Source organism: Lutra lutra, chromosome 3 (assembly GCF_902655055.1).
Source record: "Lutra lutra chromosome 3, mLutLut1.2, whole genome shotgun sequence".
Taxonomy (NCBI): Eukaryota; Metazoa; Chordata; class Mammalia; order Carnivora; family Mustelidae; genus Lutra; species Lutra lutra.
Window position 1 is genome coordinate 192,333,159 of NC_062280.1, and position 19,570 is coordinate 192,352,728.

The 19,570-nt window shown below is 40.1% G+C and overlaps 2 protein-coding genes across 7 annotated transcripts in view; both read right to left on the reverse strand.

Annotated features, from left to right (window-relative positions):
- Window positions 1-5,155, reverse strand: part of CCDC168 (coiled-coil domain containing 168) — a 28,442-nt gene extending 23,287 nt beyond the window's left edge. For both annotated transcript variants that reach the window (XM_047720347.1, XM_047720346.1), the window contains exons 1-3: window positions 4,765-5,155; window positions 4,601-4,634; window positions 4,468-4,501 (exon numbers count right to left, since the gene is read on the reverse strand). In XM_047720347.1, coding sequence (XP_047576303.1) covers window positions 4,468-4,501; window positions 4,601-4,634; window positions 4,765-5,085 — 389 coding nt within the window. In that variant the 5' untranslated portion in view covers window positions 5,086-5,155. The remainder of the gene's footprint in view (window positions 1-4,467; window positions 4,502-4,600; window positions 4,635-4,764) is intronic.
- Window positions 5,156-10,290: 5,135 nt separating this feature from the next.
- Window positions 10,291-17,186, reverse strand: TEX30 (testis expressed 30). Of its 5 annotated transcripts, XM_047720363.1 has the most exons (7): window positions 17,047-17,149; window positions 15,608-15,785; window positions 13,840-13,913; window positions 13,125-13,355; window positions 12,313-12,364; window positions 11,389-11,594; window positions 10,291-10,780 (listed from the first exon to the last, which is right to left on the reverse strand). In XM_047720363.1, the coding sequence occupies exons 3-7, from the start codon at window positions 13,852-13,854 to the stop codon at window positions 10,607-10,609; spliced, it is 678 nt and encodes a 225-aa protein (XP_047576319.1). In that variant the 5' UTR covers window positions 13,855-13,913; window positions 15,608-15,785; window positions 17,047-17,149; the 3' UTR covers window positions 10,291-10,606. The 5 variants fall into 5 exon arrangements, with proteins under 5 accessions (XP_047576319.1, XP_047576323.1, XP_047576322.1 ...); XM_047720367.1 differs by lacking the exon at window positions 13,125-13,355 and having other exon boundaries at window positions 17,047-17,148; XM_047720362.1 differs by lacking the exon at window positions 15,608-15,785 and having other exon boundaries at window positions 10,292-10,780; window positions 17,047-17,186.
- Between the last annotated feature and the right edge of the window lie 2,384 nt (window positions 17,187-19,570).

Sequence of the window (19,570 nt, forward strand, 5' to 3'; positions counted from 1 at the left end):
ATATTTCAGGAAAAAGAGGAAAGCTGAAATGCAAGACAGGTATTTCAGCAATGTAATACTGTGTTTTTGGGGCACCTGGGTGGCTCAGTGGGTTAAAGCCTCTGCCTTCGGTTCAGGTCATGATCTCAGAGTCCTGGGATCGAGCCCCACATCGGGCTCTCTGATCGGCAGGGAGCCTGCTTCCTCCTCTCTCTCTGCCTGCCTCTCTGCCTACTTGTGATCTCTTAAAATCTTAAAAAAAAAAAAAAATTAAATACTGTGTTTTTAAACATAATAAAACAATGCTAAATAATTTTCATATGTTGAACCAACTGTGCATTCCTAGGAACAATCCCACTGGATCATAGTGTATAATCCTTTTAATATGCTGCTGGATTGGTGTGTTAGTATCTTGTTAAAGGTTTTGCTTTTCTATTTATTAGGGATTTGGGTCTGATATCTATCTTGTATACCAGTTCCACATACTCTCCATCTGGCAAGCTTCCAGGCCATCATAATTCTCCTGGTTTTCCTCCTCACTCCCTGGTAGCTCCTTCCCAGTCTCCTTTGATGGCTCCTCCTCTTCTTTCTGAACTCTTTTAGAGTATCTCAGGGCTCAGTCCTTGTTCCTTTGCCCTTCTCACAGTCCCTTTGAAATCTCATCCTCTCTTCAGCTTTTAATATTGTCCATAAGCCAACAACCCCCAAACTTGTTGCCTCTACCAGACATCTTTCCCAAACCACTTATTCACTACCTCTATTAGATATCAAATCAATAGCCCTAATTCAACAAATAGGAAACAATATTCCTGATCTCCCCATCAAAATATGCCTCACCCACAGTTTTCTTCATCTGGGTTGACAACAGCTGCACTTTCTACCTGCTCAGGCCAAAACTCCTAGGACTCACTTCTGCCTCCTCTCTCACACATCCACACCCTGTCGGCTCTCCTTCTCAGTATGTCCTGAAACCAACCACGTCTCACCACCTCTGCTGCTGCCACCCTGGTGTCACTCACCTTTATCTCTCATTTTGGGTTACTCGGAATAGCCTGCCATCTACGTAGGCCCTTGAGCAAATATAGCCTTCTCTCAACACAGCAGGCAGAATAGTCCTTTAAAAATATCACTTCCCAGAACCCAGATGTCCATCAACAGATGAATGGATAAAGAAGATGTGGTATATATATACCATGGAATACTGTGCAGCCTTCAAAAGAAATGAAATCTTACCATTTGCAACAATGTGGATGGAACTAGAGGGTATTATGGTGAGCAAAAAAAGTCAATCAGAGAAAGACAATTATCATATGATCTCCCTGATATGAGGAATCTGAGAGGCAATGTCGGGGGGTTGGGAGTAGGGAAGGAAAAAATGAAACAGGATGGGATCAGGAGGGAGATAAACCAAGAGACTCTTAATCTCACAAAACAAGTTGAGGGTTGCCGGGGGGAGAGGGGAGGGGGAGGGTGGTTGGGTTATGGACATTGGGGAGGGTATGTGTTATGGTGAATGCTGTGAAGTGTGTAAGCCTGATAATTCACAGACCTGTACCCCTGGGACTAATAATACATTATATGTTAATAAAAAAAATCACTTCCCTATGCAAAACTCTACAATTATTCTCCATTGTTACTTAGAGTAAAAGCCATTGTCCTTAACATGGCCTAAGAGACCCAACCATGATCTAGTCACCGATTACTTCTCGGACCCCATCCTCTATATGTCACCCCCCAACTCCCTGCACCAGCCACACTGGCCTTCTTATGGTTTCTAAAACACTAGGTACACCCCCCCTTAGGGTCTTTGATTTAGTTGGTCCCAATGTCTGGAATCCTCTTCTACCTTAACTGTTTGCTTAACTCCCATATCCCTTCAAGGCTTTAGTCAAACCCCACCATATATGTTACAACTACCTCTCCTCCCCTACTTCTGGCACCTCATTCCTCTTACCTTATTCTATCTTTTGCTTTACCATAAATCCTATCATGTTTTGTCATGTTATTTCTTTATTTATCCTATTGTTTTTTATTATCAGACTTTCCTCCAACTAAACCTTAAGGCAGGAATCATTGTTTTTTTTTTAATTCACTAATATATCTCAAGGGCATACAATAATGCCTGGCACATTGGTAAATATTTGTTGAGTGACCACTCTTCACTGTAGGTTTCTGATTACTAACTTTCATCCACAACAAGCTGACCCAGACATATAACCCAACCTTTTCTTTTAGTTCAGTAAGGGGGAGGAATTCATATACACAAAACACCCATAAAAGTGGCTCAGGACTGAAGGCAGAAATGGAGGGGAGTTGGTTACAGAAATACAAATAATACCCACTTAAACACTGGTTGTGTCTCCCCATTTTTGCAATGTCCTTTGACCTCTCCCAGCAACCTCAACTGGTTGTGGAAATTTTTTATTTTTTTAAAAGATTTTATTTATTTATTTGACAGACAGTATGCATGTGCACAAGCAAGGGAAGAGGCAGAGGGAGAGGGAGAAGCAGACACCCTGCTGAGCGGGGAGCCCAAAGTGGGGCTTGAGCCCAGGACCCCAAGATCATGACCTGAGCCAAGGGCAGACACTTAACCACTGAGCCACCCAGGTGCCCTGGCCTTGGAAAATTTAAAAAGAAGTCCCTGCACTCCTGGGAAAAGACTGACAGTTCTACAGCCATGGTAACAAGGACACATCAGAAATAATTGTAAATCTGTTAAACCACTCAATGGAATACAGTCAGTATAGTCTTAAGGTCATGGTAACAAATAAATACCAATTCCATTTTTAAACATTTTTATCAATGATAACACCCTTTAGGAAACACGCTTCTGAGACCAACCAATGCCAGCTCCAAGCTTTGAAAGTCATATAATGGTGGCGGTGGCAGGCTTTCTCAAGACACTTCTAAGGCTGACGTCAACCCTGAAACAAACCATTCCCCAAAAGTGGATCGATGTCACATGAGCAGTTTGCTTTGCTCACTGAGACTACACCTGGCCAGCAAGACTCTCCCTGATATCAGATAGTGAGTGGTGGTCACATCCTTTGATGTCCTTGATGCCTTTCAGTACTAAGCCTCAGGTCTTTTCCCCTGCTCCTCCCTCTCCTCTGCCCATCCCTCCACCTTTCTCTTCTCTCCCACTTCATAAGCAAGACAGAACTCACTTAGTCTGATGCAGTCCACTTTGACCAGCGTGATGCCTGGGCTTCCATCAATATTCAAGCAGGATCACTTCAAAATAATCTAAGATGCTCTCCCAAATATGGTTCTGCCCTCAAAAATAATTCTGGTGCTAGGGTAAAGTATTCTTGCTTTGTTACACATATCATTTTAGCTAATCTTCATGATTTTCTAAGAGATAATTCTTCTAACTGCTATTTTGAAAGTAAGGAGATGGAGTTCAGGCCGGTGAGTTTAAGCCTAGGGCTATAATGTCATTAAAAGGCAGAACTATGACATAAACCTAGACTTTTTTTAAATTAAAATTTGTGTTTTTTCACTATAATATGCTGCCCACCATAGAAGCCCTATCTCTTCCCTAATGGTAGTCATAATTTATTGCACATACCCTGCTGTTTCTTATTTACTTGCCTCTACTCATGTCCTGGAACACCCTCCTTACTCCTCTAACCTGCTGTCTTTTTCTAATTTTCATGCATCCTTTAAAATTCACCTCAGCATAAGCTTCTTCATGAAGCCATCTCTAACACCCTATGCTGGCTTAGCTATCTCCTAAATGTTTTCCTAATGCTTCTGTCACTGCGTTAGCATACTGCAAGGCAATCATCCTTTATGCATGTATCTCCTCCACAAGCATATAAGCTTCTAGAGAATAGAGACTGTCTTATTGTTTGTATCCCCGTACCAAACACAATGTCCATTGTAGAGTGGATATCTAATGATTGTTGAATAGATTTTGATATGAGCAATTAAAATGTTAATGCAACAAGAATAGTGATGTCATATTTAATCCCTAGCACTAGTATATCTTCGGGATGCTGATGGATTCTGACTCTATAAACAAAATGTCACTCTTGCAGTACCTAGCTCAGGGTTTACTTGGTTCACAGTAGGTACTGAAGAGAAAGGTTGGATAGGGAAGCAAGTTACTAAACCTCATTAAACTTTCCTCATTTGTAAAAACAGTAATAATACTACCCACTTAGAAGGATAATTTCAATAGTACATGAAAAGCCATTAATACAGATTGGAACAGAACAACCATTAAAATCAATGTTAGATGCAAGTGATGATTAACTGAACTCTACATCTGAAACTAACAATGTACTATATGTTGGCTAAATAAATTTAAATTTTTAAAAAATGAAAAAATAAAAAACAAGTTTAAGTTGAATTACGATGTCAAGTACCTGCGGTCCTCTATACATATGGGAAAATACTTTTCCGTAATTCAGATGTAAACGCAATTTTGCATAGCACAAAACCAACCTGTTTCACTTAAATTCATAATATATCGCTTACCTTTCCTCAGAAGATGAAGGAGTTGGACAGTTATCTAGAGATAAGAGGGAATGAAAAAAAAAAGGTCAGAGCACCAATAGGAGAGGCTCAGGTTGAGCAAGTTTTATATTAAAGTATGAAATTTATAACATACCAAATCTCGTGCTTTTCAGGCAACTGTCTTCCTTCTATTTCAAGGGAGATTAATAACAAATATTAGAGGAGTAATCCAAATACCAGAGTTCTATAATTTTGTAAGTTATTCTTATGTTTGATTTTGAAAAATAGGAAAGAAAGAAATCAACCATTTGTTCTTACCTTCTGGGCACTTGAACTACCCTTTTCTGGAAGTGTAGGCTTCTTATTAAAGGATGAACAAATCTTTATGAGTATGATCTCAAAAATAATCCCTAGGAAAATTATGAAAAAGATTGCTATCCAATCATTTTGAGTCCAGGACTCTAAAAGTTCCCACAATGTCCAGAATGTATTATCTTCCAGCCTATTCTGCCCTGCTTTTTTAAAGAAATAAAATTGCTTTGCCATTTTAGTGTAATATATGAGATAGACTGATGGTTCATTCTTAAGGTTACGATTCCGGATGCCCCGAAACACAAAAAGGTGGTATGCCCATTTCATAACCACATGCAATGCTCTGCCAGAAAAAAATTTGGGGTGCTGCTTAGTGTCTTGGTCAAGTGCAGCAGGGCCTGCTCTGGGCCTGAGTAAAGGGAGGTACGTGTCATAGTGGGTATTCGACTGAGCTCAGGTCAACTTACTTTAGCAATAATGGAAGTTCATTGATGAGACATGTATGCTGCTTTAGTAGTTTTTTTCATTTAAAGTTTTAAATCCTTTATTAATTTCACAAAAAGAAAACATAATTCTACAACAATCCCTCAGCACAGTTGTATTATTACTACCCTGGAATTCAAAAAATGTAGAACAAATTTGAATTAGACATAACCACCAGGAATACTGTATTTTATGCCTGTGATAAGGGAAGTATATAGTTTTGCCAGGTTTAGTAAAAACAAAATAAAAAAATGAAACTAAATGCTCCAGTTTGAGTTTCAGATAAATACCAAATAATTTTTTGGTATGTCTCATTGTTACTAGGCAGGACATAGGACATATGATAGTTTTTCTCTTATAGGCCTGCCTGATTTTTTTTTTTTTTTAAAGACTTTATTTACTATTTGAGAGAGAGATCACAAGTAGGCAGAGAGGCAGAGAGTCAGGCAGAGAGAGGAGGAGGCAGGCTTTCTGCTGAGCAGAGAGCCCGATGCAGGGCTCGATCCCAGGACACTGAGATCATGACCTGAGCCGAAGGCAGCGGCTTAATCCACTGAGCCACCCAGGCGCTCCCTGATTTTTTTTTTTTAATAGAATGTCTCATTTTATTCTTTTTGCTAGAGGAGTCTGTTAGCAATGTTCCTTAAGAATCTGCTGTTATGCTGAAAACCAAGGTTAGATTTTGGAATGGTCTCCTGATGAATTCCCTTTTTGCCCTATCTCTGGTGATTCCAAGGAACAGCTACTTCTGAGGCTTCCTCATGTCAGAATTAGCATGGAGCCGAGCCAGGTCTAAGTACTGCTCACTTTCCCTCCAAGTCTAGAGAGTAGGTGTAAAAGTTTACGGAGCAAACACAAGACAGTCTAGACTATTAAAAAAAAAAAAGTGTTAACACTACCTTGGATTTAGAGTACTTTCTCTTTGAATATTAATTCTTTTTGTCTTCGCTCACTCCAGGTGGGTTGAGGAAAGAAGTATATTCTTTTTTTTTTTTTTTAAAGATTTTATTTATTTATTTGACAGAGAGATCACAAGTAGATGGAGAGGCAGGCAGAGAGAGAGAGAGAGAGAGGGAAGCAGGCTCCCTGCTGAGCAGAGAGCCCGATGTGGGACTCGATCCCAGGACCCTGAGATCATGACCTGAGCCGAAGGCAGCGGCTTAACCCACTGAGCCACCCAGGCGCCCAAGAAGTATATTCTTTACAACAGAGTTAATTAACTCTTCAGGTCTCTTCTGTCATATTATATATAACTGAGTGAAAGAAAGATTTATTGAGCTCTTACCTTCCTGGACTATTGGAAATAATGAGCTCAGTGACGCAGCCTAAGCATCGGTTTATAGTCTTCCAGTCTACCAGACCATAGCCTACAGGTATTTACAATCTTTACTTAGGTTTAACTACGATCTTGGGGTTTGTCTTTGTAAAGGATAGCTCTCCAGAATGCAGGGCAGGTCCTCCTTAGTTCTTGAAGAAACTTTGGCAATTCCTCTGGATTTTTCTAGGATAAAGTATACCCTCCTCTCTGACCCCCCAACCCACCTACACAATCAGGGTGATTTTATTCTGCTGCATTTTTCTATAGAATTTAATGCAGCTGGCAAAATACTCGATTCCTCTTGCCGGATAGCAGGCATTCTCTAATTCATTTAATGTTAACTACTGTATTCAATGTTTTAACACATTACAGTTCCTTAGATCTTTCAGAGCTTTATGGCACTGAATTCCTGATTTGTATACCACAGACCAGCTCTGTAAGAACTAGAGTGAAACTTCTGTGTACCACTCCTGCCGATGGGGAAGAAAAGCATAACCTCCTTTAGGGCTTTGTCATGTTTGTTACCTATGCACTTGTCTACTAAAAAAGGGTACAATCACCTAGTTCTCAGCGTAGACACCTCTGTTCTTTATGCCAGAAACCTCTTCTCGTGTCAATCTCAAGTAAGCTGTGCAAAAGTAAGTGCTAAGCTGCATTTATTCTTAAAAATTATGAAGACAATGAAAAATAAATAAAACAGGGACGCCTGAATGGCTCAGTCAGATAAGTGTCTGCTTTCAGCTTGCGTCATGATCCTGGGGTCCTGCGATTGGGTCCTGCATCAGGTTCCTTGCTCAGCAAGGAGACTGCTTCTCCCTCTGCCTGTCGCTCTCCCAAGTGCCTGCTATTTCTCTCTCTCCGACAAATAAATGGATGAAATCTAAGAAAAAAATAAAAAAATATATAAAAATAAAATAATGAACACCAGAGAAACCCCATCATTAACAGTAATATAGACACTGGAAGAGAATACACCAAAAGATTGTTTAGTTTTTAAAGACCAATTATATCTACGAGTGCTACATTCTTTACACTATTTGGACATCGTGAACTAGGCATTTTTTTTATATGTATCGGGAAAAAGTCCCAATAATATGTGTATAAAATAGCAACAAAAAAGCAAGGATTGCTCATAATGGTTAAAAATTCTCCCTCTGAATATCTTAGTTCAACACAACTAATTAAAAGTGCTCTGTGGATACAAAGATTAGTAAAAACCATTCCCTGACATGGAGTATTTAACACGTGATAAGGCACAAATAGGGCAATAATATACTAAGAAGGCAGAGTGTGATTAACAACAAAGAAAGGAAGATACTGTATGTATTCCAAGAAGGGATACTTGGTTGTGGTAATTCAAAAAAAGCTATAAAGAGGAAAAGGATGAGGAAGATCTGGTGACAAAGACTAACAGGAAAGTTTCAGGAAGAGGAGACAGAAACACTTTGTTCCAAAACCTTGGATAGTCCAGGTTAACTGGAGTCACTGTGCTGTACACGTTCAGAGTACGGGGAAATGTGCTATAAAGTTGATAGTGCCTATTGTGGACAGCCTTGAGCTCAAGACTTTGGCCTTAATAGCCACTTTTAGAGATCCATCAACAGCTTTTGATTGAGGGTATCAACTGGTTTGTTGAAGCAAGACCACCACAAGAGAGGAAGATCAGTTAGGTTACTGTAATTATGCAGATGAGAATCCATAAAGGCCTACATTAGAGCGATTACAGTGTAAACAGAAGAGGGGATAAAATCAGACTTTGAGACTGAAAACCCAGTGTTTGACAACTAAAAGGAAGCAAATGGTTTTGGAAGGGGGTAGAAAAGCTAATGGTGAGGGAGAAAGGATTTCAAGGTATCCCCACAGGTAAAGTTTGTCTAGGACAAGATTCTGGACACTACTGATATTTTGGATCCGATACTTCTTTGTCTGGCGGTCCTGTGCATTGTAACTGTTAGCAGCATCCCTTTCCTCCTCCTATCAGATGCTAGTAGCACTGCTACCCCATTGTGCCAACCAAGTTTCCAGAGACTGTCAAATGTCCCTCAGGGGGCAAAATCACTAGTTGGGAACTATTGGTCTAGGTAATGGTTGTGCCATTAATCAGGGGTGCCTCCCAGAAGAGGTGCCAGGACAGCTCTTTGACCATAATCTCAAACTTGAAGGGGCTGCACATTTTCCCTGCAAGATGTGGAAATCTGTGAAAAGCAGCTAGGACCTTTTCACAAATGTTTATTTCAACCTTACCCAGCTCACTCATATCTCTCTAGGAGTTCTATGTTCCCCATCCCTGACTAGGTACACAGGTCTCAAATGACAAGCCCTTTCATCAATCAGGAAGTTTCCTAAAGGCCCCTCAGGGAAAATAATCAACTTTAAATGACCCTCTACATTATCTCTATATTTGATTTAGTATCTTTGGTCATCTATATCATGCCTATACTTTATTTTTTAATTATTACTTTTTTATTTTTCAGCGGAACAGTATTCATTGTTTTTGCACCGCACCCAGTGCTCCATGCAATCCGTGCCCTCTCTAATACCCACCACCTGGTTCCCCCAACCTCCCACCCCCCGCCCCTTCAAAACCCTCAGATGCCTATACTTTAATTTGCAAACTGTACTATAATAACTATATAACCTGGTTAATAATCTTTTAAATCTATTTTTTCATTGTACTTCTGTATTATGGTCTGCTCTATAGTAAGTTTTCCTTTCCACTTTCCCATTAGTTTTACTTCTGATTTACGGTATTATTATTTCCCAATTGATTTATACTAGTTTATACACCATTATTCTATTTGTCAGCTCTGGATGTTTTTAACATATTTTTTGACAACCAGTACTGTTTTAAAGTTCTGAATGCTAATCAATGATTAAATATATACTATTTTTAAAATGTTAGGCCTTGTTTGAGAAATTTAGTTAAAAAGTAACTATTATACACGGAGTGATACAGAAAATTTGATTTCATAGTTTCATTCTATAATGTAAAACAATTTAGACACTGTTATCTAGGCTTCTGTTCTTTATGCACTACTTAGAAAAAATTAACAAATAATTAAAATCCATTGACTCTATCAGAGAAGGAAGAATGAGGGACCTCAAAAATCTGCATGGCTTGGGCCACCCTGAGGTTCTCTGTAGGGCCTAATAATAGAGCAGTAGAGAAGCCAGGAAAAAGAGTTAATATCTTACTATAGAAAACTACCCTCTCCTACAAACATATATATCAGCCCCATCATATTCTGTGTCCTTTGTAGGAAATACAGACACTATGCTTTTAATATGTAACTCAACACCACCAAAGTCCAGTCCAAGTATTAACTGAACTTTCCAGGCCAAAATTAGGTACCCTAACTCCACCTAGATACAGCACAGATGTTAATCCCACTATTTTGGCCTTATTTCATTCTCCCCTTAATCAGAGAGAGAGGTCTAGATATCAAGTTCCTCCATGTTAAGTATTTACCTATCTTCACAAACCTAATCAGGCTTTGCCCGTAACAGGCTTTCAAGAAACATTTCTTCAATGAAGTTACTTCATTCCAAAAACAATGTTCAGAGTCCCCAAATTTGAAAATGTATCTTCCTTCCTATCCCTTGAGATTAAAAGATTAGGTGAATGAATGCATACATTCTAGAAAACAACTAAATTTACCATAATAAACAGTTGTTTTCCTTTTTTAAAGACACTACTCTGCAAAATTAGAGTACTTTCTCAGTTGCATAGCAAATAAGACAAAAGTTCCATTGTAACAAAATTCAAATGTTTAATTTTTTTTCAAAACTTAACTATATTAATGAAAATAAATTATATTTAGACCACTTCAATATTTGTACATCATCTTTATACAACTATAACAGTGCTTTCAAAAGACATTTTATAAAGGACATTAATTTCACAATTAAAATGTGTTTTAAAAATGGGGGAAACATTAAAGAACATTAACTTCATCTGAAATATCTCATAATGCTGAGAGGTATGCTGTTCTTTATCAAATGAACTGTATTTGTATTAAAAATAATGTAGTTTGTAGCTAGATACAATTATCTCTTGTCCATTTCAGTGATTTCCTGGATCCAAAACAAAATCTGTGTATTTATTTCTTTGAAAACATCATTTGTTGATCGTCCTTTCACTGCCATGGAATGATTTGCCTTCTCAATCCAGTGGATTTTATTGGGAGCTTGCATTTTCTGTGCCACTTTCTCCAACAAGTTCTAAAGGAAAAAAAGAAGAGGATGCAAGACTAATGCTCTTTCAGGGTTTAATAAAGATCCTCTCTCTCCCTGCACCACCTCTACTGGCATCCATTCACTAAATATTCATTAATATCTACTCTACAGACAACTTTCAAGGCAATGGACTATGCAAAGAAATGTCCACAGAAGTGGCAGTCCATCCACATCTCTCAAATACAGCAATATCATAGAACAGATCAAGCATCCATTAGACCATCTATAGTAACATGTTTAAGTTACTCTGTCTCGAGTCAATTTTATAACCATCTGAAGAATCCGCTTAAATGTTGAAATGATAAACCAAATGAACAGCCTAGTATAAATCCCCAAATCACAAGATTCAGATATTAATCTTTTTATTCCCAAATAAGAGTCAATCCATTTAGCAACTCTTTCCAGGGAGATGAATTCTGTCAGTATGCTTATATTTTTCAGTTCTCTGAAGTAACAGGTAACTAAGTCACAAAACTAGCATTAGTCCAATCAGCACCTTTTATAGAGATTGAAAGTTGCAGATAATATCTTGTTCCCAAGACACTGTCTTTCATTCACTCTCTCATTTATGCAAACATCAAGTTATAATTCACCTTTTCACACATTTCATCCGCTGAGCCTGACACAAACAATACAGGATCTTTTATACGATAGAGATCTTCATCTCTAAGTTTATGTTGCTGCTTTGGATGGTGCAGTGGGTAAGAAATACAAATGAGACCTCGAACAAAATCATCAGCATCATCTGGCTCAATATGGCATATTACAGAAGCAGCTGCTCTTGAGCCCATTGAACGACCTAAAAATCAATTAAAATTCAGTTTGAAATACAAACATTCATATATAGAAGTGGTGCTAATATGGCAAGTTAAGATTTCATTTACTGTTCATCCATCATATCTCTATCACTTAACTCCAAAAGGTGGCAATTAACAAGTTTTAATATCCACAATGGACATCTATAACTTCATGAAATGCTAAAAATTGATCCCAAGTCAAAAAAGGAGGGGGGGGGGGGGGAAGGCAGTTTTTTTTCTGAAGAATACTTGAGGTAAGGACCAAAGAATCATTTGAGAGACAGTGACTCAGGGATATAAATAAAAGGAACGATCTTTGAGTTCCAAAATGTATGTATGAGGTTTAAATTTGCTTTAAATATATAAAGTGCCTTGATGTTATAAAAGAAAGTGAATTAGCAAAACAAAAAAATCCTTAAATTAGCTTCCTATCACCAATCAATTTTAATTATTGATCACCTATTCCTATATTAATATAAGTAGATTTTTTTTTTAAGATTTTATTTTTATTTATTTGACAGACAGAGATCACAAGTAGGCAGAGAGGCAGGCAGAGAGAGAGAGGGGAAAGCAGGCTCCCCGCTGAGCAGATAGCCCGATGCGGGGCTCGATCCCAGAACCCTGGGACCACGACCCAAGCCGAAGGCAGAGGCTTAACCCACTGAGCCACCCAGGTGCCCCTAATATTAAGTAGATTTAAAAGCAAGTATTGCAACTTACCACCAAGGAAAACACCTGCCAGTTTGTATTCTCCTGAGGTCTTTAGGTAATTCTAGAAAAACCAACCAAAAAATTATCAGTTCTTCTCCTATGAAATACTCCACTGGAAAAACCAATATATATTTCTCATCATTAGTGAAATGTATAAAACTGTTTGCAAAGACAACCATAAAAATCTCAAGGGATTCTTCTTGAAAGAGGTAACCAGTTCTTTGCTCTTCTGATCATGCTGTCACTATCAAATCATAGCTGGGTAAATACAGGCAAATAAATGAGAAAAAAAAATCACTTTGCCTGTCTCAAAAAAAGTATTAAATTATTTTTAAAGAATTACATTAAAAACAAAGCCAGTAAAATCTTCCAACTAATATACAATAGTACTAAAATCTAACTTAAAGCCCTGAAAAACTTAGCAAGTTTGAAATAATCTGGATTTTAAAAATTTCAAATTTGTGTTATCCAGGGATTTTACAGCTTCAAAATGCTGTATTTATACATTCATAATATAGTAGGCAAATATCCAGAACTGTATTCTGAAGTTAAATAATTCCACTAAGAAAATTACATCATAAATAATTTCCTTGGTAGTACCATGAAAGAACATTTATGATGGGAGCACTCATCTCCATGGAAACTGAGAACAAAAAAGAAAAACCTGACTACTATACAGCTGTCATGTACTATTGAGTTTCTAAGAATATTCATTAAAAGCTTTTTAAATAAATCAAACGACTGCCAATAGAATGTCTTAAATGTATTAAGAATTTTAAAACAAAATTCTGTTATAAGTAAATATAAAGAAATTTTCTTACCAAAACTGATTTATATGCCTTAATTCTATGTACAATATTGAGGCCTTTACAGGTAAATCTCAGGCAAAAAAAACCATGAGATGCAAGATGGGATGCCAGTGACATCAAATGAGGAAGGTTCATATCTCCTGACGCTCCATGTGTAAGAATTATTCCATATGTTAAGCTCTTGTTAGGTACCAAACAAACAGCATCTAGTAATTTATTTCCAAAAGGTATTTTTAATTTAACCTGGAATTCAAGAGAATAAAGGGATCAAAAATTACTTCCTTGCCTATTCAGACAACTAAATAACTATGTTTGTTCTGTGAGAACCATGACTCACATGGCCACTAAGTAAAAAGCAATATTAACAATAGCTAGTATTTAAGTATTTATTTATTGTGTGTCAGGTACTATTATAATGCTTTATATGTATTAATTTATTTAACCTTCCTAATAATTCTATGAAGTACTATCATCACCTCCTTTTTACTGATGAGAAAACCGCCACAGCAGGTTAAGTAACTTTGTGCCCAAAGTTATACAGCCACTAGCTAGGATTCAAACTTGGGCAGTTTGCTCCAAAAGTCCTTCCTTTTAACCACTAACGCTATACTGTCTCTCACTGTACAAGCTGAAAATAAGAAAATTACTCTGGAGCCACATGACTTAAAAAAAAAAAAAAAAAAAAAAGGAACCCTGAAGATGCAGAACATACGAAAATATGTATTACCTCTGTATGACTCATTTTCACTGTTGAATAACAAACTTAAAGTGCATTACATCTGAGAAGCAAAGGACATCTCCCTGAAAAGAAGATTCTGTTGTGAAAGGTGGGTTGGCAGACATGGATATGACATATAGAACTATGAATGAACACATTCAGTAGCTGAAATAAACACAATTAGAACTACTTCTCTGAGAACTGGTGCCTTTACAGGTGCATTATTTCATTAATTATTTTCAAGCTTCCTAAAACCACAGGTACTCAGAATTGGGTTATAGGGCCAGGTGTGGGGATGGCAGATGTTACATAAGAAAAGCCAATATGATACCTTGACATGGAAACCTTAAGAAAATTCATATCAGAGTAAAATGCTGTATCTTGGCATATATTATGCATATCTTTTTTCCTAAGCATCTTTATTCTCAACCAACTATCTTCAACTTAATTTCACAGTATCTTTCTATTAACCCATTTCTTTCATCATTATCTTTCCAACATTATCTCTCCAACTCCTCTCACCCCACAACAGAAGTATATATCCACATTCTCTGTTAGGTGCCTGTGCAGAGCCTCCCAGTAGACAGAGTGTACATACATTTCTACCCTATTGATTTGGGACTTGACTCTGTGACATTGCTTTAAGTAATGGAATATATGTAAAAGTTTTGATGTTGTCACTTCTGAGCAGAAAACACGGCAAATTTCAAGAAGCCTCCCTTGAAGTTCCACCCTCAGCCATCAGAAAAGCATGTTCCAGGTATTTTTGCTTTTTTAGCCTGGGTCCCAGATCGAAGATACATGCTGCAGATACGAACCCAAAACTAAAGTCTGGAGTCCAGCCTAATCCAGCCAAGATCTGAGCCACTGAAGAACCAAGAGCATGAAATGTAAGCCACTGAGATCTTGGGATTGTTATGCAGCATTCCTTCCTGTTTTGAGAAATCTCTTATTGTTCAGGATCTTACCAACATCAAGATCTCCATTATTCATCTATTTTTACCTGTTAACATTTACTTATTCATTCACTGGGTAACAATAAGAGGGTTCAAAGTTCAAAGATGCCAAAAATAGACAGTGAAAAGCCTCCCTCACTCCATTTTTGACTCATTACCCAGATCCCTTCTCCAAAGTCAGCGAGTATTACCTGCTTCTTACATGTTCTTCCAGATATTTTATACATAGAGACACACAAACCCCTCCTTTTTAAAAAATAAACTCATGTTTTTCTGACTCCCCTACCACTTAAAATACATTTTGTGCTTACTTTTGAGTTTCTTTCATTGTATTTTACGGCTGCAGAATATTCCAAGGAAGGGTCCTACATAATTTATTTCACCAACCATTATCTATTAATGAACACTGAGATTATTTCCAATATTTTGCTAAAATATTGCAACGAATGGCATGTACTTACATTATTTTCTTATGTGTAGACAAACCCATATAATAAATTCATGGGTGAGGAATTGCTGTATCAAATGATGTATTCATTTGAAATTCTATTTTTTAAGGAATACATTTAATTTTTGAATAGGCAATATATTTGCATATGGTACAAAATTTTAAAAAAACAAAAATGTAAATAGGTAAGTCTCCTCACATCCTTCTCCCCCAGCCGCCTAGTTCCTTTCCCTTCCCAGAAGCAACCACTGTGACCAACTTATCGTCCTTCCATATATGTGTATGTGTGTGCAGAAAAATTCTTATTTGAACATAAGGGGAATTAATCTAGCTACAACAATTCTGAGATTTGAGTGGGAGAAGGATAAAGTACCTCAGCCTTCAGTGTCCCTGCTTTCATAAATGTAGCCCCATAATTAAGTGTGCCTGGGGTCCCCTGGTTCAAAGATCCTGTTCTATGTTGTCAAGAGAACAGCCTCCTGCCTTCTAATGGGAGAAAGGCGGTCACCCAAAAGTGTGAAATGGGGAAGGAGATGTAGATACCTGATTGCCTGTGGGACAGACTGCACCTAAGTTAGCTTTACTTAAGCCCTCCAGCTCCACCCCCAACACCGTTCCCTTCATTGCCAGTTCCCAAGGTGACCGGTGCTGCCCGTGACTGTGTGGTTCGTAGGGACTTGTTCAACAGTACTTCTTGCTGCAGGTTTAGAATTAAGCTAAGCTTTGCGGAGAACATCTGCTTTCCAGGCCCCAATATTTTACTGCTGCTGTTTCCTTTCCCGTTCTCTCCATCACCTGGATTCACGTCTCTTAAAAATCCTCTTTACTGTAAGTTGGGTGAGACTTCCGGAGGGAGTAATATCAGATACGCGTATTCAACCCACTATCTTAGCCCAGAATGCTCTACTACTCCTCAGAAACTTGGGTTTGCGTGGGGGGGGGGGGGGGGGTTGTGTATTGGGAGGGGTGTTTCCAGAAAAAACTCTACTCCCAGGTTTCCCGAGGAACAGTCTGTTCTTCGTGACTGGCGCACGTGTTCCGGTCCTCACTATTACTCACAGCAGGACCGCACCGCAACCCCCGGTCTCGACCCAGAGTCTGGCTCTGCAAACCGGGAGCCGCGGAGACACCGCGCCGAGGGGTCGGTAGTCCCTTCCTTTGGCAGTGTTCCCACATCGCGAGCCATCAAGAGGGACCCGCACGACGACTCCTCGAGCCCAGCGTGCACTGAGCGATCGCAGCTCACGCTGCAGGACCGACATGCCACAACCACCGTAACTTCCACCAGAAACCGGCGTGGGCACCGCCGGTCGGACCCACAGCCGCACGCTGCAAGTCGTGGGCAAACAAAAGCGCTAAGAGTTCAAGTCTTCCGGGGGCTGAGAACCCGGCCGGGTCCGCGACAGACACCGAGCGGTCGCAGGGCAGAAATTCGGAGCGGAGTGCCCCAGAGTTCGAGATTCGAAGGCACCGGAGGCTCCCAACGTTCGCTCAACTGGCGCGCGTGCGCGGGGCTGGGTGGCCGTCCCCAGGGCTCCGCGCGACCCCTCACGGCTCCCCGCAGTTCGCCTCTCCCCGCCCGCCGCGTCCCCTCACTCCCGCCTCCCCATCCGCCAGGCGAGCGAAATCCCGGCGGCCGGGCCCGCGGGCACCGAGCTTACACCGACCGCCTCACGGAGGCGACCAATACCCCCCGAGGGGCGACGGCCGCGAGCTCGAAATGTGTCAGATGGGGCCCCCAGGCGCGCCAGCACCCTCCCCTGGATGCCGCCCTCACCTGGCGGCGGCATCCACCACCGCTGCCGCTCTTACCCGGGAAGGGAAGGTGGCCGAGAGCGCGTAAGCGTCCTCACTCCCCTCGCGGAACAAACTACCGCGCTCGAAGGGGCCGCCTCGCCTCACCCGCCAACCCGTGCCGCCTCGGCGCACGCGCGCGCAGGCCCCGCCCCCTGGCGCGCGGGCCAGCGCGCGGGGCACGCTGGGAGCGGGAGTTTTCCTGTTATTTCCTTGGGGAACGGGGCGGAAGGTACTCACCAGCAGCGGGGTGGCTCCTGAGCAAACTGCGGCCGCTGCCTCACCCTCGGCTCACTCAAGCTGGACCCTTCCCCGTCCCAGCAGCTTCGTTCCAGCAGTTGCGCAGGTCCATTAATGTGAGGTCATCTCTGATTACTCTTTTTTTCACACTCACAGTCTGTCCATCTTACAGCTTGCAAATACAAACAAATCCAGCCGCCTCTCCCGCTTCTACCAGACTGGTTGGAGAGCCCCCATTCAGCGCTGCCTGAAGTGTTGAAATAAGTCTCCTAAATGCTCTCTTGTTCCCGCCTTTGCCTCCACTGTTGGCTACTTGATCAGCACAGCAACCAGCTGGACCTGGCTGAACTGTAAACGCTTCCTGTCGAAGCCTTCCGGAGGCTCCCCACCTCTCCTAACCAAAGCCAAAGCCCTTACAAAGACCACCAAGGCTTTATACTGTTTATTCAAGTTTTTATTTACATTCTAGTAATACTAGTTTCAGGAGTAGAATTAAGTAATTCGACATTTGTGCACAAAGACCAGTAATCATCTCAAGTGCCCTCCTGAATGCCCAGGACTCATTGAACCGGCCACCCCCCCCCCCCGCCCCAGCAATCTTCAGCTCTCTAGTTAAGGTTCTGTTTTATTATTTGTTTTTATTATTTGCTTCCCTCTTTTTCTGTCCCTACATTTGTCTGTTTTGTTTCTTAAATTCCACATATGATTTCACTCATATCTCTGACTGAATTATTTCCCTTAGCGTAATACACTCTAGCTCAATCCATGTCACCGCAGTTGATAAGAGTTTATTCTTTTGTATGGCTGAGGAATATTCCATTGTATATATACACCACATCTTCTTTTCTTTTAAGATTTTATTTATTTGACAGAGATCACAAATAGGCAGAGAGGTAGGCAGGGAGGAAGAAGAAGGCTCCTTGCTGAGCAGAGAGCCGGATGCAGGGCTCCACCCCAGGACCCTGGGATCATGACCTGAGCCAAAGGCAGAGGCTTTAACCCACTGAGCCACCCAGGCGCCCCAGTACACCACATCTTCTTTATCCATTCATCAGTAGATGGACATTTGGGATCTTTCTATAATCTGGCTATTGTTGATAATGCTGCTGTAAACATTGGGGTGCATGTATCCCTTCGAATCAGTATTTTTGTATCCTTTGGATAAATACCTAGGAGTGCAATTGCTGGATTAGGGTAGTGCTATTTGAACTTTTTGAAGAAGTTCCAGGCATTGGCTGCACCAGCCTTCATTCCCACCAATACTGTAAGAGGGTTCCCCTTTCCCTGCATCCTCATGGGAAACATCTGTTGTTTCCTGAGTTGTTAATTTTAGCCATTCTAACAGGTGTGAGGTGAATCTCATTTTAGTTTTGTATTTCCCTGATGAATGATGATGGTGAGCATCTCTTTAATGTGTTTGTTAGCCGTCGGGATGCCTTCTTTGGAAAAATGTCTATTCCTGTCTCTAACCATTTCTTGACTGTATTACTTGTTTTTTGGGTGTTGACTTTATTAAGTTATTTATAGATCTTGGATATTAACCCTTTATCAGATATGTCATTTGCAAATATCTTCTCCCATCTTAAAGATTACCTTTTAGTTTTGTTAATTGTTTCCTTCACCGTGCAGAAGATTTATCTTGATGAAGTCCCAGTAGTTCATTTTTCCTTTTGTTTCCCTTGCTTCCAAAGACCTAATAAGAAACTGCTATAGCCGATGTCAAAGAGGTTGCTGTCTGTATTCTCCTCTAGGATTGCGATGGTTTCCATTTCACATTTAGGTCATTCATCCATTTTGAATTTATTTTTGTGTGTCTTGTAAGAAAATGGTCCAGTTTCATTCTTCTGAATGTTGCTGTCCTCTTTCCCCAACACCATTTGTTGAAGGGACTGCCCTTTTTTCCTTTGGTATTCTTTCTTGCTTTGTCAAAGATTAGTTGACCATATAGTTATGGGTCCATTTCTGGGTTTTCTGTTCCTGTTCCATTGATCTATCTTTCTGTTTTTGTGCCAGTACAATACTGTCTTGATCGCTACAGCTTTGTGATATACCTAGAAGTTCAGGGATTGCGATGACCTCAGCTTTGCTTTTCTTTTTCAAGATTGCTTTGGCTATTTGGGGTCTTTGGTGGTTCCATTAAAATTTTAGGATTCCAGCTCTGTGAAAAATGCTGGTGGCGTTTTGATAGGCATCACATTAAATGTGTAGATTGCTTTGAGTAGTATAGACATTTTAATAATATTTGTTCTTCTGATCCATGAACATGGGCTGTCTTTTCATTTCTATATGTCAACTTTAATTT